Below are 16,911 nucleotides of genomic sequence, written 5' to 3'. Positions count from 1 at the left end.
TATAGTCGCTTAAAATGTTTTTTATTCAAAACAATTGTTTCGACACTCAGAGTCGAACGCCATAATTGTGGATGTAGAAACAATTAATTTGGATAGAAAACATTTTTAGCGACTTTATGCTTTTGTTCAACTCTTTCCGATCGCTAGCCACTCATAAAGTCTCATCACTAGTCCACTGCGAACAATATCTCTTTTATTCTAGCGAGTTTGTGTGACAGTTAGTGTGAGAGAGATAAAGTTTGACAGCAGATAATTTGGAAGGTTCCATTTAAATGTTATTTTGAGGTTCGAAATAGTTTACTCTTCAATCGTTTGAATTTAAGTTCTAAAACTACTAACAAGTTCTCAAATCGATATCTATGAAAATAATCCTCCATATAAAATAAGCATTTTTCGGATATTTGTTTGTTTGTTTATTCAATATTTTTCCAATGAGTTGGATTGGGATCTCTTTTTTTAACGTGTAATAAATAAGTTATATAAAAATTGGTTCGAATATTCGTCTATTTATCCAAGCTTCCACCACTTGCGCTTCTTCTTCTTTGGTTTGGGTTTATTCACTTCGTTGACTTGTTTTAGAGTTGCTTGCAAACTATCTATTTCCCGTTCGAGTCGTTCGCGGAACGGATTAAAAATGTCACCTGTGTTTCCCATTTTTCTTGCGTTGAACTGGAAAATTACAATGAATTTAGATTTGGATTGTAATTTTTCAAACACTTCAGTTTAACAAGTATTTGATACTCAATTTAGTGAAATTTTGTTGTAAAATTTAAACCATTATTACCTCATCCAATGAACTTTGTTTCGATCCCATGAACAGATTAATGAAATCATTGTCATTCAAATAATTGGGTCCGATTCCATTTCGCACTTTGACTTCAAATGATGCTCTTACCTCCCGGCAGACGTTATCATTGTGCACGTTTGCTCGTTGCTACATTTGTGGAAATATTACAAATAAAATCGTAATTATTCAAACACTTCCCACAAAGCGTTGATGCTTGAGTTTCAAAACTTACAACAAAGTTGGCATATTTAGCGGCATTTCTCTCTTCAAAAATTCGGATTTTCCCCTCGAGATTTTGATCAAGTTTGTGTTGAATAGTGAATTTCATCTCTCCATCCAGTTGGGAGGTCTGAATAAACTGGTTTTAAAATAGAATAAATTTTAATTACGTTCTCAAAACAGGTCGATTTCTTTTGGCTTAGTAGCACACCTGAGATATTGCTTCACTTTTAACTCGTTGGTGAAGGTTTACAAAATCAGCCTGGTGGTAATATTCAACCTGATCAAGTGAACTCTGCATGGAATTTGTATAATGATTCAGACGTTCATTGAAGTTTTCCAACGTCTTTGCCAACGCCGCATTGAAATTATCCAAATTTTGTGAAAGTCCCACACGGAAACTATTGGAAATATCAGCTTCACCCATTTTAGTTCGGTCAAACTGATGGGAAAAGGAATCAAATTGGTCAAGTTAAATCAATATTGCAAGAAAATCGTATTATGTTGTAAATGAACTAACCTCTTCCAAAGCGACTTGTTTCGCTGCATTAAAACCATTACTCAAATCAGTGATTTTCAAATCTGGGCCTGAATTTTCCGTTGCACTTTGCACTTTTTTCTTGGCCGCCTCGAAAATTTCACCAATTATTTTCGCATTGTGTATGTTGGCTTTTTGCTGTGTTTTTTTTAGAGAGAATTCAAGTTAAATGATTAAATTGATCATTTTCGGGTCATAAACCACAATGAAATGTTCAACTCACAATGAAATCTTGACGTTTCCTCTCATTTTCTGCCTTAAATGCAACGAACTTTTCCTGTGTGCTGCTTTCGATTCTCTTCATGAATTTTGTAGCCAGTTCATCGCCACCAAGTTTTGGCTTCGAAGCAAACTGTTTTGAATGGAAAAAGTTTAAATGAAAAAACTTCTTTTTTGAATAAAAATTCAAACAACTAATTCTATGCATCGTACCTGTGCTAATGATTCATTTTGAACACGATTATGTAGTTGCATAAGCGCTTCTTCACTCAGATATGATTCGACTGCATTGAGCGAATGTTGCATTGAATCGATGTACCGATTTAAACAATCGGTGTAAACAATTTGATAGTTTGCTTCAGCGGTAGCCTATAAAAATGATCGTTAATCATTTCGTAATTCAAGCATCAAATATTTTCAGAACATACCATGAGCACCGTTTTTGGTTCGGGTAGTGTGTCTCCATTGAAAATTTGTGTATAACTTTTTAAGTACTGAATTAAATCGCGAGCTCGAACTTTCTCCCCATTGATCCGTTTAACGATGAGATTCTCTGGTGCGAAAAGTGCTGGTACCAATTCCTTGACATATTTTATGAATTCGGGCGAAATTTCTGCCAAATTTCCGGTAAAATTGCTTCCTTGCGTTACGGTAAAACCTGGATGAGGCATTAAATATGCCTGGATTTTCTCGAAGCTGGTCTTGATGCGTGCTCTCAGCATGCGCATCTCTGGTGTTTGATCTTCATTTTCGAGTAGAAAATCGTCAATCACTTTGTGACCATCCCAACCATAGGGTGTTTCGAATGCATACGGCCAATCGCGCACAATGAATAACAACTTTTGGAATGGTTTTTCATTGGAATGTTCAAGAGCCAGTCGCCCATATTCCGTAAATAGCTCCAAATGCTGAACGTCATCCTCTCGAATATTTTGCATGATATTGTAGCATTGAACTGATGATAACATCATGCTTAAGGCAAAAATAGTCGTGCAATCGTGTATGCTACTTTTGCTGTCGAAGATCCCTTGTGTGTCCACCAGAATAATTGCTACTTTTTCTCCATTTGGGTAGTCATGGGTGAATATCTCCGACCATAACCAAATACCAATCGTTTCAGGTTTGCGACCGCCTCGGAATTTAAATCCATTCACTGCACTGCTACTCTCTTTCTCGCCAATCCAATCGGATACATCGTGACGTTTATACTGTTTAATAAAGACAATTTAGTTCATGAATGAGATTGTTTTGTTACTTTCATTTCGGGTTCTTCCAACTATTCTCTCTTTATTCAAATGAACTATTTACCTGAGCATTTAAGTACTTGACGAAAAAGTTCAGCAGAAACGATTTGCCTTGACGAAATGCACCGGCAATGGAAACAACAACAACATGTCGATCTTTGATATTATCATTTTCCAAAATTGGCTTTAAATCATCCACTTCCAAATGGAATGTATGGTTCACTGGATTTACTATTCGAACGGCTCGTGGTGAGTTCAGCTCTTCAGCCGATACTTTGTAATGCAAAACACCGAGAATTAACGGTAAGCCAATTGCCCACGAAACGATCCTCATCGTGGTTGTTCGTAAACTGAATGAAAACCGATCGCTACTGATTATTTATAGTCGATGCTTGTCTTTATCGCAGACCCAGTGTGGTTCAAAATTTCCAAAATTCTATTTAAAATTCCCTGAAAGATTAGTCTACGATGATGATTGGAGCGGACAGGGTATTTTGCATTGGATGCTATGATAAGGGGATTTTTCGGTATCACTTGAACAGTTGAAGCGTTTTTTTCTTTCAATTTCATTTAATCTCGGAACTGTTTCCTCGTTTATCAATGCTCAACACATCAATTCAAATACTTCGTTTCATATTTTTGTCGACTAAAAACTTGGACATGGAAAAATACTTAAACAGCAATTCTAATTTAATGACGTCAGACGAATCAATCACTTTGTGCGACGATCGCTGATTAGTTTTCGCGCATTTTTCTTTCAACTCATTCTAAACGAATGAATCGACTGAGCTGAAATTGGGGAAAGTACCGACGTGTTTAGATTGAAACAGATTATTTTTTGTGGTTTCTAATCGAAGGTTTTAATACGACATGCAGAGATTTTACGCTAAGATTTTTATTGTTGTTATTTATACAGTTGTGATTACTTTTTCTACGTTGTTTTCAAATATAACATAAAACACGATTATATACATTGAAATGAACAGCTGTTGCCATTGTCTGCACCGATTATTTTAACTTACACGATCGTATTAATGCACTTGTTTGTGCTTTTTGATATGTTGATTTATTAACAACGCTAGCAATAATAGCTACTAACCCAGCTACTAATTAATTACCAGGATTCTTATTTTGTTTTCAAATTGCGATACTTTCAAATACTATCAATTTTGGTCTAAAAATAACAGTAGACTTCGCAAATCGTGAGATATGAGTCCCATTTATCTTTAACAGCGATAGAAAAATTGAAAATTCAGTACAAATTTGTAGAATTTCTTAGGGGATTTTTTTTCCAAAGACTCTCGGAAATTTGTGCCTAGAACGTCAAAGCAATTGACATTTCAATGCTTTTAAGTCAGTAGAATGTCAATCTTGCTAATGACATTGACGTTTTAGCCAAAAGTAACATTGGCGATTTCAGAGAGCTTTTCTGGTTTCATTCGATGATCGATCCGACCAATTTGAAACGTTTTTATTGATTTTGTAATATTCTTATTGGGAAGTGTGAATTTCAAACTTTATTTTTAAAAAAAATTAATAAAATTCCCCATCTGGGGAGGGAGATAGACCCTGAGAAAAATATCGAAAGTCACTGGTCGAAAAATCGACCACTGGTAGTTAATGGGTTAACCCATTCGACGCGATGATATTATATGGCATCAGTGAGAAAAGTGCGCAAAATTCACGCCAAAAACTACCGACTTTAAAAACTTTCTTGGTGATGATCAGCTTTAATTTCTTATATTGAAAAATAGAATTTCGATAGATTTTTCTAGAGATATCAACGTTTGAAAATAATTTGTACATATTCAACAAAAATTGGATTTATATTTACGTATTTTATGTCCCTCTGTCAGGTTTCACCGGAAAAAAATCGTAAAAAAATTCCTGCGGAGATTAGGTTAATGTACCATTTCAACAACTTTCGCTATGATTGTCAAAATATTTTTATAATATTTCTTTGAATGGGCACAAATGGCTTAAGGCATTAATGATATGGAGCACATTGACGAGATAGAAAAGCAGTCATTGTACGAACTTGATGGTTTTGAGATTGAATGTTAGCTGTGATTTGATAAAAATGGTAATAACAGCGTGTGTTTTGATTTCAAGGAAATATTTATGTTTAATTCGCATTTTCAAGTACATTCATATTAATTCAAATATTTTACAAATATTATTTTCTAAATGTTGCTTAAAAATTTAATTGAATTTATGACATAGAACTACCATTTGCTAGCTTTCTTTTCTTTTATATTCATAGAGGAAACTAAATAATTTCTGTTTATTTTGTTTTCATGTATTTATTACGATCCAAATAAAATAATATTTTTGCTTATGTACAATTTTGTCCACATTAAGAACCGCTTTTGGCAATGGCGGCTGTTGCTATTTTTCCTATTAGATCTATGATTGCAAGACCAATTGAGTCTTTTCCTCCTCCAGTTTCTTGTTGTGGTGGCTGTGTCGGTTTATTTGCTTCATTTGCTTGTTTTAACGAAGCTTGCATACTATCCATGTCTCGTTCCAATCGCTCTCGATAGTTGTTTGAAATATCTCCGTCACCCAACTTTCGTGAGGCAAACTCATCCAAAGCGGACAATTTCGAAGTCATGAACAAATTGATGAACGAATCGTCATTTAAATAATTTCCACCGATTGAAGTGAGCACTCGATTCTCGAATTTGGCCTTGATTTCTCCAACGATGATTTCGTTGTGTGCTTTCGCTTTTTCCTGAAATAAACAGAGATCGTTTAGTCTATGGAGACTAAAAATTGGAAAAAAATTTAAATCGATTTTGATACATACGACAAAAGCATTCTGCTTGTCTGCATTCGATTGCTCGAGGGCTGGTAGCTTTCCTTCGATTTCATTTTCGATTCTACGATGGAAAGTCGATGTCAGGCCGGCAAATTTATCGTTTAAATGTTTGGTATTCCCTTCAAACTATGGAGAAAATTGATCAAAATGAAAAGAGAGTTTGACAAAAGAAAAGAATTTAGAGTCATACCTGTGCTCTTGCTTCGTTCTTGGTATTTTGATGAAGTTTAATTAGATCATTTTGACTTTGGTATGAGTCACCATCAACCGATTTATGAAGGGTATCACTATAGTACTTCAAGCATTCATTAAATGATTCCGATACTGTTACAAGAGCCGACTGAATTCCCTCCAAGTCTTGTTGGAGTTTTTCACGAAATTCACTGGACACTTGATCATCACCCATTTTCTTTGAATTGAACTGCAGAAAAACGATGAAAATTATGTTTCAAATGCAAAATTCATGAGGCAAGTTCGATAATAAGTCGCGAATGATGTACCTCTTCCAAAGCGGATTGCTTCAAATTTGAAAACAAAGCATTCATATCCGAGAGTTTCAACGGGAATGGCAGATTTTCGATTTCACCAATTAATTTCCTTTGGCACGTATCTTTTATTCCGCCGCAGATTTTGTCATTATGCAAACGGGCTTTTTCCTGCAATCAGAGCATCGAATTAATTTATAAGCACAATAGGCAGAAAAAAGTCACAAGCTCAAGGCAATGGAAATGTAACATTTACCACAAAATTTGTGTATTTCGCTTCATTCGTTTCGTTAAATGCAACGAATTTGTCATCGATTTCAGCTTCAATTTTCTTCTGGAAAGAAGATGCAAATCTATCGCCGCCAAGTTTCGGTTTTGACTGGAACTATTTTCAAAAGTGGGAAATTGAAGATATTGATTCATTTGATTGAAAATCAAAAATGTTTGAAACACTAACCTGTGCAATCGCTTCGCTTTTTGTGTTTTGATGAGTGGTTACGAGATCACTGTAGCTGAAATAAGAAGCCGCTTCATTGATTAGTTTCTGCATCGTCTCAACGTAATAATGGACGCAGTCGGTGAGTAATATTTGCATACTCGCCTCAGCGGTGGCCTATCAAAAAAATGAAAATTGGTCAAGTTATCGATTAAACAGACAAAATCATTATCATTTCACACATACCAAGAATACGGTTTTTGGTTCGGGCAAATCGTCACCGTTGAAAATGTTCAAATATGCTTGCAAATATGGGATCACATCACGAACGCGTACCTTCTCCCCGTTTATTTTCTTAACAATGAGCTTGTTTGGAGCGAATATTCCCCGCATCAATTCTTTGACATATTTTCGGAAATCCGGCGAAATTTGCTTTACATCACCGGTGAAATTGTTTCCGCGTGCAACAATTGATCCTGGATATGGCATCAAGAATGCGCCAATATCATCGAAACTCGAATCAATTCGTCTGCGTAACTGTCGCATGTCGTTTGATTGTTCACCATTTCCAGCCATGATTTCATCAATTATCTTCTGGCCATGCCAACCGTAGTCGGTTTCAAAGGCGTACGGCCAGTCTCGAACGATGAAAAGTAGTTTCTGGAACGGTTTTGAAGTCGAGTCTTCCAGTGCCAAGCGTCCATATTCAGTGAATAGCTCCAAATGTTGCAAATCATCTTCTTTGATATTCTGCATCAAATTGTAGCACTGAACCGATGAGAGCATCATACTCAAGGCAAAAATCGTCGTGCAATCACGGACCGTGCTTTGATCATCGAAAATTCCTTGTGTGTCCAGTAAAATGATCGCAACCTTTTCGCCGTTCGAATAATCATGGGTGAACACCTCTGACCATATCCAAATTCCAGTGGTTTCACGCTTCCGACCACTGCGCCATTTGAACCCTTCCAGTCCATTACTATTCTCTTTTTCACCAATCCAATCGGTTACATCATGCTTTTTGTACTGTTATTGAGAAGAAAAAAAAATCAGTTTTAGGTTTTTTTTTATCTTTTTTGGATCAAAATTGTATTCCAAATCTCAATTTTACCTGAGCGTACAAATACTTTATGAAAAAGTTCAACAAAAAACTTTTTCCTTGACGAAAAGCGCCAGCAATCGAAACCACAACCACATTTCGATCTGTGATCGAATCATTCTCCAAAATACTCTTTATTCCGTCCAATTCCAAGTTGAACACATGATCCTTCGGTGTGATAATTTGAATTGCTTGACCTGCGTCTAGCTCCTCACCGGATGCCTTCTGGCAAAAAATCACCACAGCTACTAATAATACACAAACGATCTTCATGGCAGCAACATGTAAACTGACCCAAAAATTGTGTGTTGATGTTATTTATAGAGATTCCTTATCAGAAGCATGTACTTCACATTGTGGCTATAGGACTTCCCCGCAATCAGTTCTCAATACTTGAACAGATTTTTGACAGGCAAATAAATCAATGTTGCAAGCATTTTCATGATAAAAATCATATCAAAATGAAATAGAACAACAAAAAATAAAATACAAACTTTACAATTTTCTTTATTCGTTACTTTCTTTTCAAATGTTCAATAGATAACTGAATGCTCGCCTCTTTAAAATGAATCTTATTAATACTTCTTCATTCTTCGAGCATTGATAATTACTGTACATATGACTCACTCAGTTCGTAGCTCTGTTTGTTAGCTTGTCTAGCATGACAGCGGGTCACAGTGAAGTTGTTTGGATGAATCATTCATATGTTTCGCTAAATAAAACGGTCTAAAACCGGTTCATAATCGAATGCTTATCGTCATCAACCGTTGACCTTATTCAATCATATGTGATTCACCGTTTACATTGACGACAGTTATTCTCTTTATTTTGCGTAATTTATTTGATTTCTAAATATCATTTGACATTCAGATCCCAAGCGCATGCAAATATTATAGACGATCGTTACAGCAATGCCGTGTATGACTGACAGAAGATTCTTCTGAGAAGAATATGAATCAATCAAGTTGGTCTTTTTTTTGTTGAAACCCCCGTTGATGTTGCAAAGAGTATTGAGAAATACATGATAAACTTTGTGTAAATTCAAGAAGATGCTTGTTAAAGCCGGCAGAATAAATCAGATTGTGCATTGAGTCATTCTTCTGCTGAACAAATATTCCATTTCTACCAGTATTGCAAACAACTGATTGAGCTCGAATTGCTCTAAAACTTTCATTCTCATGATGTATTGACGAAGAATAAAATGAACTCTCAATCCACGATATACAAGCAGGTTCTTCTCACTTCGATGCGCAGCTAAGGAATATAAACAAATTAAATTCATGGTCATCAGCAGGAAATACACATACAAATAGAAACAGAAAACTCGCCCATCTGGCTATTGAACCCATGCTTCCTGTTTTCACCTTTGTTCACTTTATACTGTTCAATGAAAGATACAAGACAAAATGAAAATGTCGCCATCAGATATTTACAAAAAATGTAATTGAGTTATTACCTCAGCGTTTGAATATTTGACAAAAAAGTTCAATAAAAACGATTTACCGTACGGTGCTTGTCAGAATGATGTTGCATAACTAACGCCACAACTGCAAACGACGGCAAAGTGTCAGAACTATTGTGTACGTGCGCACTGAATGATTCTATTGTGTCATCTGAAGCATAGTAGAGCAAACACAAACAAGGCAGAACACAGCAAACAACGTACGGTGCTGCTATGCAACAGGCTCTTGTACACAGTTCTGTACACAGGCTCTTATTGGGCACAATCACCGGACGCGATTTACCTTGACGAAATGCACCGGCAATGGAAACAACAACAACATGTCAATCTTTGATACTATCATTCTCTAAAATTGGCTTCAATTCCACCAGTTTCAAATGGAATGTATGGTTGACCGGACTTACTATTCGAACGGCTCTCGGTGAGTTCAGCATTCAGCTCTTCAGCTGACACTTCGTAATACAAAATCATGGGAATTATCGGTATGCCAATTGTCCATGCAATGGACCTCATCGTAGATATTTGTAAACAGAATCAAAACTATGTTCGTGATTCAATAAAGTGAAAATTGATTTTAAGCGACAATCGCAGAAAATTTCGAACAGATGGTCTTGAGTCTTCGATAAGAAAATTTCCATTGAACTTTTCGGTGGCCGTGAAGTACCTTGTTATTAAAAGAAGAATCGCCTTCAAAATTTCAAACGTTGAATATAATACAGACGGAAGATGTCAATTGTATCAATCAATCATATTGACAACCATTTCGAATTGAAACTTTTTTAATTATGATACAGAAAAATACCAATCAATTGACAATTTCGATCTATTGAGATTAAATCTGAATTCCGTTCCAAATATAATTCTACACACATTCACTCGGGGAGAGACTTGAAAATTAAATTCATAGCAAATATGTTGTTATTCTTGTTTTTATTGACACACTTTTTCTTCCAACGTTATACCATTCAGAAAATCAAAATAAATTATCTTTCTTAAATAAAATGTGAACTTAAGCTGTATCACAAGGCTAAATTTTCATGGCATATGTGCCATTGGTTGTCCACCATTGATTGTTCTTCATATCTTATACTCCAGAAGCTATGGCAGCGCCAGCCACATGTGCTGCAGCATTCACTACAGCTCCCACAACTTTTTTCCAGCCCTTTCGCTTCTTCTTTGGGGGTGGCGGCGGTTTGTTTGCTTCGTTTCTTTGTTTCAATGCAGCTTGCATATTATCCAAATCTCGTTCCAATTTTTCACGGAAAACATTGGAAATGTCTCCATCGCCCATTTTTCGTGTAGCAAACTCGTCCAATGCAGCGCGTTTAGAACTAATGAACAAACTGAAGAATGAGTCGTCGCTCAAATAATTCGTTCCGATTCCATTCAATACTTGATTATTGAATTTCGAGCCAATTTCTCCACTGATGATGCCATTGTGTGCATTTGCTCTTTCCTAAAGTTGGAATTATTAGATAAATGGGTGAGAATTTATACTTTGACATTTTTCCAACTAAAAACTGAACTCTTAAGTAAATGTTTCAGACTTAAAATCGCTATACATACCACAAATGCATGTCGCTTTCCTTCATTTGATTGTTCCAAAGCGGGCAATTTTGCTTCGATCTCATTTTCGAGTCTATGTTGAAGAGTGGATGTATATTTGAGATCCACAAGTGTCGTCCTCTCCGAAAACTGCAAAAAGAAACTACGTTAGAAAAAGTGACCAACCAAGAAATGATCCGAAAAACAAACCTGGTCTTTCGCCTCTTTCTTTGCATTTTGATGAGCTTTGATGAGATCATTTTGATTGAAAAATGTGTCGATGCTTGCAAGTGATCTTTGTGATGCATCCGTATAATGATTCAAACATTCATGATATGACTCCGATGCTTTAATTATTGACGATTGAATTCCGTCCAAATTCTGTGTAAGTTTTCCCCGGAAACCATTGGATATATCTCCATCGCCCATTTTCTCTGAATCAAACTGTAAAATAAATCAAAAATCAATTGATTGAATTCGTCAAATTCTACAACTATCCATATGAATTACAGAGAAGTAAAAATAACGGCCTAACAGTAAATCATAACAAAGTGGGAATAACATGAGAATGGCCTACCCTTTGCAATGCAGATTGCTTCAAGTTCGCGAGCAAATTGTGCACATCTGAAGATTTCAATGATGACTTATCGATTTGATTGACCAATTCATTCTCAAATGTGGCTTTTATCTCAGCACAGATTTTGTCGTTATTTAAATTGGCCATTTCCTGTAGCGAAATGATTAAATTCAATAATTGGAGATTAAATAAAAACAAACAATAATAAAGAAATTGATAGGAATTAGCAAAGCAAAATGATCACAGAATAGTCTAAATAAAACCAATCGACACTTACCACGAAATGTTTATATTTTGCCTCGTTGGTTTGATTAAAAGCTACGAATTTTTCTTCAATTTCAGCTTCAATTTTCTTTTGGAAGGAAGACACGAATCTATCGCCGCCTAGTTTTGGTTTTGACTGGAACTATTTTGGAGAATTGAAATTGGAACGAATTATTTTATATTACCAAAATATCTAAAACACTACTCTACACAGTAAAAAATAAAAGTCCACACTTAGGCGGAATTTCGACTGGTAGAGTGGGCGCCTTATATTTTGCCTAGTAAATTGAGTTTCAGACGAAAAACCGACTAGATTATAAGCGGAATTTCGCCTGCAGCTCAAATTACTAGCAGCAATATCGGCTGAATGCGTTTTTAGCTGAAAAAACGGCTAGATGTGGACTTTTATTTTTTACTGTGTATTACTGAACACCAACCTGTCCAATAGCTTCGCCTTTTGTTTTCTGATGAGCCGTTATGAGTTCGATTTGGCTAAAATATGATGTCACTCCGTTGATTAGTTTCTGCATCGTATCAACGTAATAATTTACACAGTCGGTGAGCATTATTTGCATACTCGCCTCAGCAGTGGCCTATCAAAACAAATGAAAATTGGTCAAATTATCGATCAAATTGACAAACTTATCAATACACACATACCATGAATACGGTTTTTGGTTCGGGCAATGCATCACCGTTGAAAATGTTCAAATATGCTTGCAAATATGGGATTAAATCACGAACGCGTACTTTTCCACCATTCATTGTCTTTACAATGAGCTTGTCCGGAGCGAATATTCCCCGCACCAATTCTTTGACATATTTTCTGAATTCGGCTGAAATTTGATGGATATTGCCGGTGAAGCTGTTTCCCCGAGCAACGATTGATCCTGGATGGGGCATCAGAAATGCGCCAATATCATCGAAACTCGAATCAATTCGTCTGCGTAACTGGCGCATATCATTTGTTTGCTCTTCATTTCCAGTCATAATTTCATCAATTATCTTCTGGCCATGCCAACCGTAGTCGGTTTCAAAGGCGTACGGCCAGTCTCGAACGATGAAAAGTAGTTTCTGGAACGGTTTTAAAGTCGATTCTTCCAGTGCCAATCGTCCATACTCAGTGAATAGCTCCAAATGTTGCAAATCGTCTTCTTTGATATTCTGCATGACATTGTAGCACTGAACCGATGACAGCATCATACTCAAGGCAAAAATCGTTGTACAATCACGGACCGAACTTTGATCATCAAAGATTCCTTGTGTGTCCAGTAGAATGATCGCAACCTTTTCGCCGTTCGAAAAATCATGGGTGAACACCTCTGACCACATCCAGATTCCAGTGGTTTCACGCTTCCGTCCACTGCGCCACTTGAACCCAGTCAATCCACTGCTGTTGTTTTCTTCACCCAACCAATCGGATACGTCATGCTTTTTGTACTATTTTTTACGAAGGAAAAATGAGTTTTAGGTTTTTTTTATTTTTTTTAGATCAAAATTGTATTCCAAATCTGAATCTGTTTTACCTGAGCGTACAAATACTTTATGAAAAAGTTCAACAAGAACGATTTTCCTTGACGAAATGCACCGGCGATAGAAACAACAACAACATTTCGATCTTTGATCGAATCATTCTCCAAAATACTCTTTATCCCATCCAATTCCAAGTTGAACACATGATCTTTAGGTGACACAATCTGAATGGCACTCACGGAATCTAACTCATCACTAGACACTTTCTGGCAAAACACCGCCACAGCCAATGTTAATACACAACCGATTTTCATGGCTTCAGTTTGTATACTGACTCAAGAATCGGCTTCTGCCATTATATATATAATAACGATTCATACATTTCTTATCGACGAATGTTGGTCAGCTGTTTAGACGGGGATTTTTTCAAAAATAGAAATCTTCAATCTTTCAGTGCTTCAATCTCACTTTATACGCAGAAAAAAAAACCAACAACCAGTCAGTACGACAGTGCTTAAAAGCATTTGATGATAAAATCTAACCGATCAATTGGAGTGAAAAAAAAAAATCAAAAATTTTGCACACATCATAACATAAGCGTAGTATTCCGTTATCAATAACATTGAATAATGATGAATACTTGAGACTCTTAATCAGGGGAATAACTTTTTACGTTCAGCTGTGATTTTTTTAGCAACATCACATTTAATGATTGAAGTAGTATTTATGTTCATTTTTCGTCGTAAATGCTCAGAATAGAAGGAGTTACAATCACAAGGCCCAAACCCCCTCTGAATTTGTTCAAAAATAATCTATGAAAATTAAATATAATCTCAGAAATATGGTGAATATTATTTATTTTCAGAATATTGTAGAAAAATGAGATAAAATTAAATAAAGGAATCTTTTTCTATATTCCAGGGAGTAAAATAAGCGTGATTCAAGCACAAAACCGGTAGTTAAGATTTCATTTCGGTAGTCAAAAATTGTATTTTCGGTAGTCCAAATGAATGTGACAAATACAAAAACAATACCGATTTTTCACATCAGATCCGAAGAGAGAGAAAGAGAAAGAAGAATAAAACACATTCACCAGCTGATAAATACAAACATTTTTAATATTTTGGAGAACAAGTAAGAATTGAATCATCATATCAATTCTGCGAAATACATTTTTTCGGTTCCAGCGTTCTCTAGACTTTGATTTGTTTATGTTCATCTTCAGTCGGCTTCAGAAGCAACTCCAATCGGATGAATTGACACTAATCGCAATGAAATCGCACATCGACTCAATGCTAAGATCTTTGAATGACATGAAAAATAACCAAAGTCCAGGGGGTTTTGAAAGGAATTTATCTTCAAAATTGGTGCATAAAGAGGATGAAGACCAAGTTTTCTTCAAATCAATTGAGCTCAAATTTGGAATTTTCGGATGTAGGACGCGCCAATGTCGAGCGCGAATGAATGTAGCTGATGTCCGCACAAACAATTTGGTTGCTCTTTCTGATTTCCTGACCAATAGTTTCGTATTTAAGGGAGTTTTCTCGGAAGCGCGAGTATGCAAAGATGAAGAAGATGACGACGATGAAACTAATAACGATGGAAACAGCATTTTTGATTTCTAAATTCATGATTTGTCTTGATTTTCCTAAATTCATTTCACATTCATTACAATGAATGATGAAATTTATATACATTTTGATGTACGAAAAACCAAATATTAAATCTAATAAAACACTATGAAAAAAATGGTACTCAACGAAAAATTTCGGTAGTCAGAAATTTTTTTATTTTGCTCTCTGCTATATTCTATAGACTATAGACTTTAGTGTATTATCAAAAATTCAACATGAATCATATATTGGATCAACGGCGTTGATTCAACGCTAAAAACATAAAAGTCCCAAACTCCCAACATCAACATTTTTAAACTAAAACATTGAGTTATTAATATACGTTGGAATCGGGGATTTTTACTGTTCCTAACATTGATTAATTAATTTATTCATGCTGAATCATCTAAAATGCTATCTTGCTGGAAACATTTCAAATGAATGCAAACCAAACATTATCACTTTCACCGTGTCATTATCATGACCAGTGTCGGTATTGTACGATATTCCGCAAAAATCGACTGGAATTATTTCAAACGATCAGTTCAATTGTGAAAAAACCTTTCACAACGTTCAATGAAAATCCCGAATATGCAACTTCAATTGCGAGTTAAATGACTATTCACCTCTTTAAACAATGCACAAACAATGCTAGGGACTAAATTACCAGGTGATGAACTATGTGTAAAAAAACCGCGGTGCTTTGAATGGAGAGTATTGTTCCTTGCACAATTCACAACGCAATTTATTTGATTCACATTTTCTTTGATATAATGAATAATTTTTAGGTGGTCGATTACGACATTACTGTCATTTAGTTTTTTTGTTATTTTATTCCAGTCCACCAAGCTTTTACATAATTAGCAAATATACACACGGGAATATTTCTAAGATCTATTGTATAGATGATTTTTTTCCCCAAAAATAAACCAAAATTAAGATATTTAAATTAAAAAAAAAATCCAAAAATCATTTTCTTCGATATAGCATTTATAAATACACGTAATTACAATAATAACATAACCGGATCCATTTTTTGAATTTCAAAACAACGCGTTCTTAAACGACAGGCGATGCGACGGCATTGTGCTGTGAGCGATGAGCAATGAGCATCGACGTGATGCGTATTTACATGCGCACGAAAGAGAGGAATATATAGGACACAATGTTGTATATCGTTGCTCTCATTCACGCTTGTGACTGTTTATATAAATATGCACAAGTTCACCTTGAACACTTCTATCAACGACATAAGCCGCAACTAGGAGAATGATTGCGGATGTACGTCTCATCTTTTTCTAGTAAAACTAAAAAATTTGCAAATTAAAAAAAATGAAAACAATTAAGTTGATTAAAAAGCAAAGAAGGACGCAAATGAGTGAATTCTCCCTTACAATGTAAATGCGTAGTTCAATTCCTTCAGTAGCGACTTTTGGTGTTCTTTTCAATACAAGTTTTTGTGATTAGTTCTGATCACATTGAATATGATTGAATCAAATTATAGGCCTAACTCGAATCGGACGGTTAACTTTTAATAACATCAATTTCGAAATGATTTTAGAAATGTTATCATTCAGTAACGATCTACTAGCTTTCATTATAAAAAGTCTAGGTATTTCGAATGTTAAAAATCACTCATTATCAAATGAAATAATCAATACTTGAGAAAGCACTGATATTAAATTTGGACTTGAAAGCGAATAGTTACAACGAAATATCATGGGTTATGGTGAATAATTTTTATCCGCAGTTGTTAATGCGAATGACGTATTCAAAATGTTCCCCAATTCAGATTTTTCGGAAACGCATAAATGTAAATACCAAAATGCTATGTTGTTTTTACATTACCATCATTAGATAAGCCATACCCGGGTGTAAATTTTTGCTACTGAATTGCTACTAAAAAGCATTGATGAATCGGACAGTTTTGCTTCTTTTTTCTGAATTTCTTCTGAATCCGGCGAAGCACTTCTGAATGCTCCTGAATTGCTTCGTTTTCATCTGAATTTCTTCTGAATCCAGCGAAGCACTTCTGAATGCTCCTGAATTGCTTCGTTTTCATCTGAATTTCTTCTGAATCCGGCGAAGCACTTCTGAATGCTCCTGAATTGCTTCGTTTTCATCTGAAT

At 35.4% G+C, this 16,911-nt stretch overlaps 3 protein-coding genes across 3 annotated transcripts; all 3 read right to left on the bottom strand.

Annotated features, from left to right (window-relative positions):
- Window positions 1-389: 389 nt before the first annotated feature.
- Window positions 390-3,363, bottom strand: LOC129573111 (atlastin-like). Its single transcript, XM_055453340.1, has 9 exons — window positions 3,072-3,363; window positions 2,192-2,971; window positions 1,977-2,132; window positions 1,768-1,896; window positions 1,527-1,682; window positions 1,218-1,448; window positions 1,020-1,145; window positions 785-934; window positions 390-669 (listed from the first exon to the last, which is right to left on the bottom strand). The coding sequence occupies exons 1-9, from the start codon at window positions 3,339-3,341 to the stop codon at window positions 508-510; spliced, it is 2,160 nt and encodes a 719-aa protein (XP_055309315.1). The 5' UTR covers window positions 3,342-3,363; the 3' UTR covers window positions 390-507.
- Window positions 3,364-5,106: 1,743 nt separating this feature from the next.
- On the bottom strand, window positions 5,107-8,361 carry LOC129573110 (atlastin-like). Its single transcript, XM_055453339.1, has 8 exons — window positions 7,861-8,361; window positions 6,996-7,775; window positions 6,771-6,926; window positions 6,570-6,698; window positions 6,329-6,484; window positions 6,019-6,249; window positions 5,817-5,954; window positions 5,107-5,741 (listed from the first exon to the last, which is right to left on the bottom strand). Exons 1-8 carry the CDS (start codon window positions 8,119-8,121, stop codon window positions 5,364-5,366), a joined length of 2,229 nt encoding a protein of 742 aa, XP_055309314.1. The 5' UTR covers window positions 8,122-8,361; the 3' UTR covers window positions 5,107-5,363.
- A 1,860-nt stretch (window positions 8,362-10,221) lies between these two features.
- LOC129573109 (atlastin-like) lies at window positions 10,222-13,513 on the bottom strand. The gene is made up of 8 exons (XM_055453338.1): window positions 13,223-13,513; window positions 12,357-13,136; window positions 12,134-12,289; window positions 11,710-11,838; window positions 11,433-11,582; window positions 11,066-11,299; window positions 10,877-11,005; window positions 10,222-10,766 (listed from the first exon to the last, which is right to left on the bottom strand). The coding sequence occupies exons 1-8, from the start codon at window positions 13,481-13,483 to the stop codon at window positions 10,395-10,397; spliced, it is 2,211 nt and encodes a 736-aa protein (XP_055309313.1). The 5' UTR covers window positions 13,484-13,513; the 3' UTR covers window positions 10,222-10,394.
- Between the last annotated feature and the right edge of the window lie 3,398 nt (window positions 13,514-16,911).

This window comes from Sitodiplosis mosellana, unplaced genomic scaffold, assembly GCF_009176505.1.
Source record: "Sitodiplosis mosellana isolate CC-2019 unplaced genomic scaffold, AAFC_SMos_1.0 Smas_scaffold_5948, whole genome shotgun sequence".
NCBI classification, from domain to species: domain Eukaryota; kingdom Metazoa; phylum Arthropoda; class Insecta; order Diptera; family Cecidomyiidae; genus Sitodiplosis; species Sitodiplosis mosellana.
Note: the sequence above shows the minus strand (reverse complement) of the source record. Positions and strands in the feature narration are given on the sequence as shown.

What these genes read in the sequence shown, in the direction of transcription:
- LOC129573111 (XM_055453340.1), bottom strand. Translation starts at nt 3,341, where the DNA reads ATGAGGATCGTTTCGTGGGCAATTGGCTTACCGTTAATTCTCGGTGTT. An exon ending in AAAATGAATCATTAGCACAG is followed by an intron (nt 1,897 to 1,976) that starts GTACGATGCATA and finishes CATTCAAAACAG; the next exon opens with TTTGCTTCGAAGCCAAAACT. An exon ending in GGAAACGTCAAGATTTCATT is followed by an intron (nt 1,683 to 1,767) that starts GTGAGTTGAACA and finishes AAAAAAACACAG; the next exon opens with CAAAAAGCCAACATACACAA.
- LOC129573110 (XM_055453339.1), bottom strand. Translation starts at nt 8,121, where the DNA reads ATGAAGATCGTTTGTGTATTATTAGTAGCTGTGGTGATTTTTTGCCAG. An exon ending in TAAAGTATTTGTACGCTCAG is followed by an intron (nt 7,776 to 7,860) that starts GTAAAATTGAGA and finishes TCTCAATAACAG; the next exon opens with TACAAAAAGCATGATGTAAC. An exon ending in ACAAGCAGAATGCTTTTGTC is followed by an intron (nt 5,742 to 5,816) that starts GTATGTATCAAA and finishes TGTTTATTTCAG; the next exon opens with GAAAAAGCGAAAGCACACAA.
- LOC129573109 (XM_055453338.1), bottom strand. Translation starts at nt 13,483, where the DNA reads ATGAAAATCGGTTGTGTATTAACATTGGCTGTGGCGGTGTTTTGCCAG. An exon ending in AGCAATCTGCATTGCAAAGG is followed by an intron (nt 11,300 to 11,432) that starts GTAGGCCATTCT and finishes TTTATTTTACAG; the next exon opens with TTTGATTCAGAGAAAATGGG. An exon ending in AGAAAGAGGCGAAAGACCAG is followed by an intron (nt 11,006 to 11,065) that starts GTTTGTTTTTCG and finishes TTCTTTTTGCAG; the next exon opens with TTTTCGGAGAGGACGACACT.